At 34.2% G+C, this 13,794-nt stretch overlaps 1 protein-coding gene across 1 annotated transcript; it reads left to right on the top strand.

The window, feature by feature from the left end:
• Positions 1-111: 111 nt before the first annotated feature.
• Positions 112-11,418, top strand: LOC130813744 (omega-amidase, chloroplastic-like). Its single transcript, XM_057679602.1, has 8 exons — positions 112-373; positions 494-610; positions 8,929-9,150; positions 9,246-9,339; positions 10,601-10,616; positions 10,710-10,790; positions 10,912-10,994; positions 11,361-11,418. The coding sequence occupies exons 1-6, from the start codon at positions 311-313 to the stop codon at positions 10,777-10,779; spliced, it is 582 nt and encodes a 193-aa protein (XP_057535585.1). The 5' UTR covers positions 112-310; the 3' UTR covers positions 10,780-10,790; positions 10,912-10,994; positions 11,361-11,418.
• The last annotated feature ends 2,376 nt before the right edge of the window (positions 11,419-13,794 follow it).

Raw genomic sequence — 13,794 nt, forward strand, 5'->3', positions numbered from 1 at the left:
TATCACCAACTAAATATTTTCACACTTAATTATAAAATAAATTTAAAATTTAAAACAAAATATAAATAAAAAATGATAGATGAATAGTTCAATTTGACATTTGAGCGGATACGGAGGGAGGACTATTTTTCCCCAAAATCATTAAAAACACTACAACTAGCAATTCTTAAAAAAATGGAAATCACTGTGTTCGAGGTTGGATCAAAGATTCTTCAGCCTTTTCATCAACATAGAAGGAGCAGCTCTGGATCAAATTTTCCCGTCTAGAGTTAGTTCTATGGTTGATTAAGTGAGAAGCACAAGAAATATCATGGAATCATCCGTAGCTTCACAAATCATTCCTAAAATTGGTTCAGAACCTCGTATATCTAAGGTATGCATAAGTTTTGTTCTGTTATGGTTAATGGAATTCAAAATTTTCGAACAACAATCCTCCATTTTTATCCTTACTATGATCTCTTGCAGTAATTTTATTTTCTGATTAATATTGCAGTTTAAAATAGCTCTTTGCCAATTAATGGTGACTAATGATAAAGCTACCAATTTGGTTCATGCTCGAACAATGCTAGAGGAAGCTGCTAATGTGGGTGCCAAGCTTGTTGTTTTACCTGTAAGTATATCTTTTTGAAGTAAAATTTTGTAAATCTAATGTTCAGAGAAGGGTGGATTAAAATGTATATTTCCTGGATTGTCGATTATCGGCTATTTTGAAGATGGAAGGGGGGGGAGGGGTTGTGGTGGGGGGACTTGAACCTATAAATCAAAGTTTTAGAGACCGATTGTTTTTCACTAATTTGCTAAGTTTGATGGTTTTTTTGGATCCTAATATTAAGGAATGCTACTACATGTTGTAAAGTTACGCACCAGGAGCAAATATAAATAAGGAGAATGCTTGATTACAGGCCAACACAACATTAATTAACAAGCACACGATGCTCATACGATTCATGTGTTTTATGTGTATCTTTAAGACCATTTTCATCAATAAAAGATTTGAATTCTTTTTGGTAAGTTCATTTGAAATGGAGAGTTCAACTTTGGTTTTCAAATTCATGCGTTGTAAATGACACTTATTTATATATAATTTTCAAATTTTGATATTTTTGGCTCATTTTACATTGTCAAGACTCTTATTGAATTGGTCCAATGTCACATTTCCAAATTTTAGATTTGCCAAATATAGTATCAATGCAACATTTGGAACTGAATTTCAAGATGCAAAACATGCCATCATGTAATTATACAAAATTACAGTTAGTGGGTGTTTGGTATATGAGATTGTGAATGATGACATTATTAATTGAGATTTCAGATGAGACTTTGGGGCTTCAATCCCTGCCCTTTAAAAACATTTTTTAATAGAATTTTTATCAAATTTATGTTGCTTCCCTATTCCAATTCCTTGTAAACAAACAAGGACTTGGGACTTCCATTTTTTAAATTCTTATTCCCTTCCTCCAAATTCTCCAACCAAACACCCCACTAAATGCAATCTTACTCTTAACAACCTTTGTTTTGCTTACAACAACTCTCACTTTTTTTTTTTTTTTTTCTGCTTTTAACTTAGTTAAGTTTTCACACTCTTCCATATGCTTTCCTTTGTTCTATAGGAATCTCCTTGTAATCCATAGAATAGTTTCCTAAATTCTTAACGCGTGCTTGGTGTAAAGCATAAAGGTCTGCCGGTGCATTTGAACCTGGCATGAGCAATTATTAGTATTCTACTCACCCCTTTGAACAACTCATCAGCGTCATTCTTATGCTCACCCGGTCACACTTGTTGCTTGCTCAAAAAACTTGTGTGCCTGTCTGAGCATTCCTTTGGTAGCCAACTACCTCCGATCTCCGTGCTTCCTCGAACCAGCTGGTTCGAGCTCCTCATTTTTGGATATTTGGCTCTTGATATTACATTCTCTCCCTCGGGGATCAAACTCTTTATCCTTAAATGTCAACCTCTTTGGTGACCTGCCTTTACCCATCAATTTTGTGGCTTATGAAACTATCACTAGTCAACATGCACAATTTGCTCTTGCTCCTCTTACCTTTCATGAGTACTGTGCTTCCTATACCAAACTTCCAAGTTCCACCATTAGCTTTGAAAGAATACTCTTTCTCCACTAATATTCCTGGTGGTCTGAAATTCCTTCCAAACATGGACAAAAACCTTACATTTTTTAACTTCATATAAATACTATTATGATCACAACAATTTCTCAAAAACCTTCAACCTTCACTCTTTCATCATTTGACAAGGTTACATGGCCGAATCTTGTCAACTTCTTTTGGTCACAACAAATATAGAATCAAAAGTCGGAGTCCATCAACCATTCCTTATCAAAAGCATCTTCTTCATCAACAAGGAACGCTCCATAATCATCTTCCTGAACATAGCCAAGCCTCCCCCTTCTCTACTCCTTCTCACTTTTCCAAGATACTTATCTTTTTGAGGTTTTCTAGTCATTTCATTGCACATAATTTGTATATGTCCGTTCTTGCGATAATAACACACTTTATCTATATAATGTCTCCCTTAATTTTTTGTCCGCCCATGTTTGTCCGTATTTCGTCTATATTGAGCTCTACTTCCATGAGAATTCTCTCCAATCAACCCAAAGTTCACCTTTCTCTCTTTCTCTTCAATTCAAACCCTAAACCTTTTGTTCGTTCTTGACACCACTGATGCTTATGCTTGCTCAAGAGTATTCCTATTCTCAACAATGAGTAAGGTTTATTGTTGGGAAAAGAAGCCAATAATAAACAAAGTTTTCTCTTCATTCAACATTTCATCATTAGCATTCAACAATTGACACAATGAATTTATTGATGAGATCTTGCATTTATGTACGATCCTTGTTTATGAGTTTTTATGACTCTCACCAAAGCTTAATTTTCAAAGACTTTGAAACATACATCACTTGATACTTCTCTAACAAGTTCCTTGAATTGGTCTCCTTAATGTAGTTATAATTAATTTTGCAAACAACGGTTAATCGGACTGGGCTCTTCACCTTCCTTTTCATGGATCACCTGATTGGACGAAATTATTCTTATGCCCAAATAATCGCAAGCACACGGATATTATAGAACACTTTACGAGTCGTAATCCACAAGGACAAGACAATTGTAATTTTCTTTCGTAATTAGTCAAAAATTGAGATGATTGTTTATTTGAGAAACTAATGACTACGAATTAAAAGGGACATGATCAACTATTAAATAAAACTGGAATAGAGTTGACTCATTTGTGACGGATGTCCTATGGTGAAGGTTCTGATTTCCTTTGGTTTGATTGGAGAGAAGTAAAACATAAAACGAAGAGCAATTCGATCCTTGATTGTGCTTTGGGATTGACTCCAGGAGCTCCCTCTTCCTCACCCTCGTGAGTAAAGGTAAAACCCACAATCAACAATTGCCTACTATCCGTCAATCCTCCCCTACTCTCGAAGGTGGAAAGTAAAACTCTTAGTTGATAGGGTGGTTGAAAGGTTCAACCTTCGTTGATGCCTGGCACCCAACTCTGTTCATAGAGCAAGAATTAAACCTTCCTGAGATCCAACCTTCGTTGGTATCTCAAAGATGATCCTAATTCCTAATAACCCTTTGGCAATGAACGGGGCAACCCATCTCCTTAGTCTTCATTCAAACCAATATCAACCAATATATCACCATTATCAAGTCATCAACAAGGGTTGAGCTAACCCCAACCCGAGAACACTACTCAATACGTATAATACTACTCAAAATCTACAAAACCATTATTATAAATATAGATTGCTACATGGATGAACAAATAAACATGAATAAAAGTCAAGCTTAAGCAATAATGGTGAAATCTACAAATAAGCATAAAATGAGAAAATTACAAGATAAAATTACTAATAGATGGTAAGAGATATACTTACAAAGTTTCGGAATGATTAGTGAACAAAAAATAAAAACGCATAGATATCAAATCTTCAGCCTTCATGGAAATGACTTGGAAACTTGAAGTAATTACCAACAAGGACTAATAAAAGCAATGAATAATTGAAATAAGCAAACTTGATTAAATTTTGATTGATGGAATTCATTCTAGAATAAAGGAAATTAAAATGAAAACCAGGGTTCACAGACTTAAGAAAGAAAAGCTAGAAAAATCAGAAAAACAAAAATATGCTAATGACTACTTAGTTCAGAATTACAATTGCTCCCTATTTATATAAAAGATAAATATTAAAACTCTAAACATTTTTGAAATTAACTCTATCCAAATGTGAGAAATTAAGGATGATAAAATGTAGAAGAAAATAGCCCAAAACCCTGTTAAATCGCGTGCCCCAGTTGACAAAACGCTGAAATGGGCCTGTACCAACTATAATTGGTTACATAATAGCAACATTGAAGATTTAGCATCGACGCTAGCTTGGCCTAGCGGATAACAACATGAGCTTTAATAAGATTCAAATCCCTGTAGCAACATTTTTATGCAAAACACGCTTGGCCTGCTCGCGAGGGGATAGTCGATCGTTTGGGGTTGAATGACCCATCTTTCAACTCTCGGGTGCTCTTTTTTGTTCGATAGTCTAGTATGGTGAATGATTGGTCGTTTTGGGTGGAACAATTGATCGTTCTCTCTTTTGCCTTGTCATTTTGAAATTTTTATAACTCTTTCGTTACAATTTGAAATTTGATGTTTGACAATTCGATTTGCAGCTAATGAATCCAATTTTTTGTATTCTTCCAAGAGATCCACCAATTTATTGATGTTTCATCTTCCATAAGCCATTTAGTGGACTCTTTCCTTGAATGACGGTTGGACTCTTTTTTGCACTTTTTCTCCAAGTGTTGCCTTAGAAATTTTTTCTCCATTCTTCCCTCCAGGGGATTCGAGAGCGTCATCCCTAATACTTTTGCTTGGAAAAAGGTGGAACTAGCAAAACCACAAACAAATGCATGCTTTCCTTGAAAGAGGGTGTAAACCAAAGAAAATGAGATGTAACAAAAACTGCATAGAAACAAAACAAATAGAATGCATAAAAGGAAACAAATTGTAGTTTTATCAACTCCTCCAAGCAAGACCTTGCTTGTTCTCAAGCAAGATGAGCAATAAAGCAACCAACATGAATTCTCGCAAAATCATAGCACACGCATGCAAAAAGCATCTCAATGGCATAAATGATGAACACGCTTGCATTGATAAGTTGGCTTTGCAAAAGCAAACATCAAAAACCCGACCAAAAAATAAAAAGCACAAAAAGACATAGATGGAATCTTGGGTTCATTGACTTGAAGTGACAACCTAAGGTCCCAGGTTAGTTTCTAAATGGCTCACACGAGACACACCAAACAAATAGATTGAGCCGAAGCTCCTTAGCCAATTACAAAGAGGCGAGTAAACCTCACTTTAGGGTTAGTGCTTTCCGAAAGACATCCACACTGAAAGTGTTTAGCTTTTCACTCATCGCTCGACCTAAAGATGTGAGCTCTTAAGAAAAAAGTACTTCACTTATGTGAACGAATCAACATACAAGGGTGACATGGTAGAGACTAGAAGTACGTGAAATGGAAGTGTGGCGATGAAGGCTATGGTTACAAAATAGGGTAGCACAAAGCTAGCAAGTCCAACCGGACATGCCTTATATCCCATGAAGTTACACAATATTAGTCTTTATTGGTGATTACTTCAAGTTTCCAAGCCATTTCTATGGGGGTTGAAGATTTAATATCTATGAGTTTTAATCTCTTACCATCTAATAATAATTTTATCTTGTTATTTTCTCTTTTTATGCTTATTTGTAGATTCACCATTATTGCTTAAGCTTTTATTCATGTTTATTTGTTCATCCATGTTACAATCTATGATTATAATAATAATTTTGTTGATTTTGAGTAGTATTATAAGTATTCAGTAGTTTTCTAGGGTTGGGGTTAGTCCAACCCTTGTTGATGGCTTGATAATGGTGGAATATTGGTTGATATTGGTTTGAATGAAGACCTAGGAGATGGGTTGCCCCGCTCAGTGCTAAAGGGTCATTAGGATCATTTTTGAGATACCGACAGGGTTGGATCTTGGGAAGGTTTCCTTCTTCATAATGAATAGAGTTGGGTGCAAGGCATCAACGAAGGTTGAACTTTGTGACCACCCCATCAACTATTACTCTCCACTTACGAGAGTAGGGGAGGATTGATGGATAGTAGGCAATTGTTGCCCATGTGTTTCTTAGTTTTGCTTGTCAGTACAGTTCATGACAATGGTGGAGAAAACAAGGTGATTTGGGAGCAATGACAAATTAAAAATCTATCCAGGAATATGCTTATTCCGGTGTGACTTCTTTTGGTGTTAGCATTGTGTAGCCAAGCATCACCGCCACACAATATGAGATCAAGCATTTATTTCTAACTTTATATCTCAAGATCAGTTCTCAGGAACCGACTTAAAATGCCCTCTCACCCATCTTGAAGAGCTTATGGGGGAAGTGTGCTACCACAAAGCACGTGGGCATTACAAATGAACAATTAAGGTTGATTTGCTTCCATGACTCACTTTAAGGTGAAGCAAGGGATTGGTTAAGGGCCGAGGAGGCGAGGACAAAGGAAAGTATGCTACGTGGGAAGCTTTGGTTTATGGCTTTACATTTCATTTCCTCCCACCGACCAAGGTTGCGAAACTCCAAAATGCCATCCTTCATCGAGAGATGGGAGAAACCTTCTACGAGGCTTGGTTTCAATATAAGTGGTTCCTAAGAGGTGTTCACACCAAGGGTTACCCGAATGACTTATCTTCTAAATATTCTACAATGGTTACAAGAGGATAACCAAATTGCTTTAGATGCCGTCTATGTGGTTCTTTTATGGGTAAGACTGTTGACGCCACTAAGAAAGTAGAAGATACGACCTCAAGTTTCCTTCAGAGAGAATAGAATAGCTTAAAACCCTATTATATTGCGTGCCCAGCTGACGAAATGTTGAAATGGGCCTCGATCAGGTAAAATTGGTTACATAATGGCAACACTGAAGATTTAGCGTCAACTCTAGCTTGGCCTAGCGGATAGCAGCATGTACAGGAGGTCGCGGGGTTCAAAACCTTGCATCGACATATTTCTGCTAAACACGCTTGGCCTACTCGCAAGGGGAACGACGGGTCATTTGGGGTTGAATAACCCATCGTTCAACAATCTGTCTCGAGTGCTCATTTTTGCTCGAGAATCTAGTATGGTGAACGATTAGTTGTTCTGGGTGGAACAATCGATCACTCTCTCTTTTGCCTTGTCATGTCATTTTTAAAATTTCATAACTCTTTCATTACAATTCGAAGTATAACATCTGACCGGTCAATTCATAGCTAAAAAATCCAATTTTTGTATGCTTCCAAGAGATCCACCAATTTCTTGATGTTTCAACCTCCATGAGCCATTTATTGGACTCTTTCCTTGAATGTTGTTTCTTCTTTGTTTGGATTGGACTCCTTGGATCTTACATCCTATCCTCGATTTTTCTCCATTCTTCCTCAAAATCTCTAGGGGGATTCGGGAGCATCGTCACTAACACTCTTTTGCATGAAAAAGGTGGAAAACCAGCAAATCCACGAACATACGCATGCTTTCCTCGAAAGAGGGCATAAACCAAAGTAAAAGGAATGAGATGTAACAAAAAACCGCATAGAAACAAAACAAATAGCATACATAAAAGGAATCAAAATGGGGTTTACCATCCTCCACGTGGCATCTTTTAAGATTATTGGTGTGTTTCTCGTAAAAACCTCAACAAGGATGCCTTGTTGAACTAGCAAATCTTCAATCGAACAATCTGATACCAAAAGGTTGATTTTTCCATCAAATTGTTGATTGCAAATCTTTCCACCTTCATCCATCTTCATCTCTACTCTTTCTTTATCTTCACTCCTCTGATAACCTCAAGATTATCAACAAAAAGCTCAAGCTCTACTAGCAATTGGTTCAATAATGGATAGAAGAACCAAAGATAAAGAAAAAGAAAAATGCTTAAGAACAAGACAACACAACAAAAATGACAAACAAGCACACAATGCACTTAACTCAAGTGTTTTATAAGTATATCTATTAATCATCTCACTAATAAAATATTTGTATTTTCTTGGTATAGCTATACACAATCATTATTAATTAAAATCTCACACGAAAACTCTCTAGTGTTTGCTTATAAACTCAAACACCTTAATGGTGTTTGCTCAATATAACTCTCACATTGTTTTACTTATCGTTAAGTAAGACTGTTGAACTTTTTCTCAAGTTTTCATCTATAATCTAGTATCCTCCATATATCGCACAAGATAAGAAATTTGACTTTGGAGTCCCCAATGTCATCATGTGTGCTTGGTGCAAAGCATAAAGTTCTTGTCGCTTATTCAAGCCAAATATTGAGTTGCTCAGGAAGCTGAGTACCTATTCCCCCTAAGTCTTTGCTCTTATTCGTGCCATCCAGCCTTTGGTTGTTCAGTATTGCTTGCTGCTCGTCTAAGCACAAGCAATGTTCTGCATTGCCTCTTGACTCCTTACTTAGATGAGCTCACCACTTACTCGTTCGAGCTTCTCTGTTACAAGAAATATGGCTCTTGATATTAAGATAGGCTTTAGATTCCAAGGAGAAATAAACTTTTTAAAAAGCTTTGCCTTTGTTGTGCTGAATCTGCATTCCTACAACAATACCGTTTTCAACAAATCAAATGATTTCTTCTCTTGCATATCTAAAATTCATTTGCTTAATGCGTACAACATATGAATAGTTGACATTGTTCTTCTTTATCTTGTAAGGATTCACTAAAAAAAAGGTTGTAAATGTTTCATGCAGCAGTTATGAGCTGCAAGGATTATTTTGCAAAAGTTATCTAAACTAATAGTTGATATGTATCTTGATAATCTATGTTGATGATACTGTATTGTATTGCTTTGCTGATAAGTACATTATAAATAGGAAATGTGGGTCTGCCCCTATTCCAACGAATACTTAATAAAATGTGGTGAGGAGCTTGATATGGATAAGTCATCACCAGCTTATCAAATGATGTTTGAAGTAGCTAGTAGTCGTGAGATCACAATAGTAGGAGGATCAATTCCAGAGAAGAGAAATGGTCAAATGTATAACACATGTTGTGTGTTTGGACCAGATGGACAGCTCAAAGCGAAGTATAGTAAAGTATGCTCTCTGGTTTAAAAAGAATAAGAATGTGATTGAACCATTTTCTTGTTGAAAGAGGGAAATTCTTTTGGTTTTGATTGTACTTTTTGCAGTTACATTTGTTTGACTATTATGAGTCTGGAGGTGCTTCGTTTATGGAATCGAACTCATTCAATGCAGGGGACACACCTGTTGTTGTGGATACAGGTATTATTGAAGTAGGAACTAAGTGTCAAGGAATCATTTCAACTAAATGGTTAAGCTGATGGTTAGAGTCCCAAAATAAAGTATACACATTGTCATATCCCTTCACACCGAGAACCCTTTGACCTAGATATATGAGTACATTATACACTATAGGTTCCATTCATCTATAGTGTTTGATATTCCAATTGAAAAGGTGGAGTTTACATGTCTTAAGCCCACCAGCCATAAATGATACACATTAGTATGATATTGTCTGCTTTGGGCCTGAGCCTTCACGGATTTGTTGTTGGGCACCTTCTTAAAAGGCCTCATACTAATTTGGAGTTGGATCAGTTATAAACTTGTCAACACTTTCTTATTTTTCCGATGTGTGACTTGGGATGTACACTCAACAACATTTTGATCAATTTGATCCTTAGGATTATAATTGTACCAAAAAAAAAAAACGTGACTATCGCTTGGACGTTTGCTAAATGTCATAATATGGTGAAGAGAGCAATTTTGAATCTGGTTCATGTATAATTGATCTAGATAGTTAAAGGCAACAAATCTTTGTCTATTTTTGAAATTTGTATCTTAATCTTGTCAATTATTGGATCTGCTACTGCTGAATCACTTACACTCAGCATGTGATATGAGTGAAGAGTGCTGTTAATGCACCATTAATCATCAAATATAAAATAAGTAAAACATCAAATGTTATCAAATGCAGAAATAAGTATTGTCCGGTCTGATATGGTACAATTTGAGATGACTAAGACATTTTGTCATCATCCTTCAAATTGAAGTACCTAAAGGAGAAGAATAACTTAAACGGTTCAAAATATTTAGTATTGTCCGGTCTCGACTTCAATGGACCCTCACATGAACTTAAATCTAAATAGTGTGAAATCAATTTCCTCTATTGAAACACCTGAGGGTTATAGGTTGACATAGATTTTGTGTTTGCTAAGTTGGATCGACATACCAGAAACTCTAGATCTTATCACTATACGACTATTCAGAGGATTTAGGTGTCTAAAAGTAATCAAGGATCAGACTTTTATAAAGTGAATCTCTTTCGATAATTTTTTGATGTTATAAGGTAATTTCCTTCGTCGATTAGATTTAATGTTTGAGATCTCTAGATGAGTGTCTTATCAAAAGAGTACAGTGTAATGTAGTCAGACCGTACCTATGTGAATTCAAGGTTTGATCGCTTCAATGGTTAAAAAGGGATTTATAAACTTTCCATTTCTTTGATTTATTTTTTTATTTTCAGGGCAGTTGATAACCAGGTACCAAAACTATCTTTCCAACCTCCCTATATATTTTTCCATTTGATGTAGAAGGGGTGATAACGACAATGATGATTGCTGTTTATACTGTAGCTGTTTGTTGCTGTTTGTTCGCCATGCCGAGATTCTGCTGGACCTTACACCATATGGGGTCATTCTATGATTGTCGGCCCAGTAAGGCTTTGTTCTTTTCATTTTAACACAAATATATTTAGATAACGGCCAAGAAGTTTCTCTCATGACTTTGGTAAATTAATTTGAAAATTAAAATCAGTACTCTGTTTCTGAATGGCAGAGTGGGGAGGTAAAAGGTTCTGCAGAGCATGAACAAAAAATTGTAATTGCTGAGATTGATTTTGCCGAAAATCAGATTCAAAGGTAAGAAGCTGTAGACTTGCCAAGAATTGCAAGAACTCAAAATCATTATAAGTTGTACATATATATCATTCACGACCCTTTGGTTAATCAGTAGTAAATGATAGGAATAAAAATGATTTATAGTGTAAATTTTCATGATAGACTCCATAATAATGAAAATTTGATCATAAAAAGATTTTCAGATGATAAATGTGAACAATGCATCTATCAAGTAGTCAACACTCGAACACTATTCACTATTTTAAATTAGGCATACGAGTTCATTGAAGTTACTCATATGTTTTTTCTTTAAGGGTTAAGCAATGCTTATTGGATATATAAATATCTCTAACTTGGGTTTTCTTTTGTGTTTGTTCATGTGTTAAGGGAAATTTTCCCTCTACAGAGCCAATGGAAGGGCGAATTATACAAATTTATAGACTTGAGCTAAAAGATGACTAACCTTGTCACCGGAATGAGAGGGTTGCTTGACATCTTGATGACCACAAAAGTATATTATCTCCGAGAAACGATTAGAAAGAGTAATAATGAAGAAAAAACAGTTCGTTTGGTTATTGGTCTAAATGGTGGTAATAACTCCAAATATATAACATTATAACCCAAACACATGATATTATAACTCGAAACACAAACCATTATATACCCAACTATGTAATGTTATATGTGTGTGTTTAGAAAGTTTTAATTTTTTTTAAAAAAAAAATTGGGTTGGCCTAAACTTGAGACGTCTCTTGTAGAGATGGTCTCAAGTAAAAATTTGTATTAACTAAGGGTTTTTCATCTGAAATAAAAGAAAAAAAATGAATTCATGAAGGTTTAATTCTTGAATCACTTCCTAATGGTGTGTTCGTGATTCGTTTGGATACTAAAGATACGTTACTCGGCTATGTTTCAGGAAGAATATGGAGTAGTTCTATGTGAATCCTTCCGGGAGATAAAATTAAGATTGAAATAATTTGATGTTAAATATATAGAATTTAAAATAAAATATTCTCAATTTTCCTTGAATGCTCTCAAGATAGCATTATTTTAATAAATAAAATAAGATATAAAAACTAAAAATCGTAAATCAAACCTAACCAATATGCTTTAGAATGGTCTGTTCTAATTTGATGTCTTAAACGATTGGTCTAGTTTAGAAATTTTTTTACCATATTTGTTGGTTTGGGTTTATTTTAGTGTCAAACAAAGCATGTAGAGTTCTAAACCCTATTCAAAGGTAGAATTTTTAAAAGGGAACAACTAAAAAGTAAAATTGTTAATATTAACTATTCCTTAAAAAACTATTTTTTTTCATGTAAAAAGTTAAAGAAGATAAAGAATTATACTTGGGAATCATTATATGAATTTTTTAATCCTTATATTTGGATTTGTATAGTTTTGATTTGGTCTTAAATTGACCTGAATTCTCACCGAATATTAGTGGGTTATAATATACTGCGAAAATTTTAACCAGTCATTTGAATATAACTATACAAAAAACTAAAATAAAATTCAAATCCAACTGTTTTGACTTGTTTTTTCAATTTTATAATTTTTTTCAATTTCATATTATGATGTTTTGTCGAGACTTATCGTGTTGTAATGATCATAAGAAAAAAAGTGAAATCCCAGGGTCATTGGACAACTCAAAACCAAAACTGTAAATGACCTGATAAAATCGATCTAATTTAAAATTAACCCGATCTAGAAAATAACCCTATAAAAATAATGCTATTTGTAATCAATCCGACCAACCATTTTAACCAATATATTTGTATCCAGTATAAAAAAAAAACAAGTGTCAAGTTCACTATGTGTGATTTCGATTCTGATTTTTTTTTTTCGCTAGGTCAACTAGTTGCGAGTTGTACTTGTAGATACGAGGTTCCGCGAACGAAATTCATTGTCCTTTCATCTTTTGGCATCATTCAAAACACAACCAAATAATGATACATACTATTATGTGCGGCGATTTGGATTTATTTTCATTATATTATCGTTCTTCTGACTTTTTAAATCCATTAATTTAATTTAATAATGCTTCTTTCAATTCCTAGAAATATGTAAGGGTTCCTTCGTTTAAAAGGAACTTGAATTCGTTTTATTATGCAGCTCGTGTTGTATAAAATTATTTTACTACTAAATTAGTCTATTTTCTAATTATTTATCTTAAAATTATAAGTGATTATTTTAATATTCTTAATATATATAAAATCAGGCTAATAATTAATCCTACTACAAAATCGTCTCATTTAAAAATTTATGTTATTATTTTAATATGATCATTCTTGCCTACTAGTGAGATTCTTTTATTTTGTTTGAACGTAGCCAAATTATATATTTTTAAATAAAGAAGATATGAGATATGTATAGTTTTTTTATAATAATGTCAATCGAGAAAAAGAATAGTTAGGTGAGAATTAAATTTAAAATTTTATTTGAAAAAGAGTTATTTATTCTCTATAAAATGAAACTTGACTCTCATGCAATTTGAGGTCATTATAGTGATTATTTTAACACAATTTATTCAAAATTATAGGAGTATATAAGAAACTAACATTATTAGGGTTTCATAAATTTTTCCATAAAAACTAACTTTAAATATTAAATGCTCTTTTGAATATAGTAAAACATTAATTTTAAAAACAATATGAATCAATCTATATTTTCATTGGTTTTTTATAATATGAAAGACGTTAATGTTTAATATTGTGGGCTTGTTTGACGCAAAATAGCTACTAGCATATTGGGTGATTGGGGTAGCAGTAGCTACCTAGGTAATGATGGGTAGTAGTAATAGTTGTCTAATTTGCTACTT

Source organism: Amaranthus tricolor, chromosome 5 (genome assembly GCF_026212465.1).
Source record: "Amaranthus tricolor cultivar Red isolate AtriRed21 chromosome 5, ASM2621246v1, whole genome shotgun sequence".
Taxonomy (NCBI): domain Eukaryota; kingdom Viridiplantae; phylum Streptophyta; class Magnoliopsida; order Caryophyllales; family Amaranthaceae; genus Amaranthus; species Amaranthus tricolor.

What these genes read in the sequence shown, in the direction of transcription:
- LOC130813744 (XM_057679602.1), top strand. Translation starts at nt 311, where the DNA reads ATGGAATCATCCGTAGCTTCACAAATCATTCCTAAAATTGGTTCAGAA. An exon ending in CCAAGCTTGTTGTTTTACCT is followed by an intron (nt 611 to 8,928) that starts GTAAGTATATCT and finishes CATTATAAATAG; the next exon opens with GAAATGTGGGTCTGCCCCTA. An exon ending in TCAAAGCGAAGTATAGTAAA is followed by an intron (nt 9,151 to 9,245) that starts GTATGCTCTCTG and finishes TACTTTTTGCAG; the next exon opens with TTACATTTGTTTGACTATTA.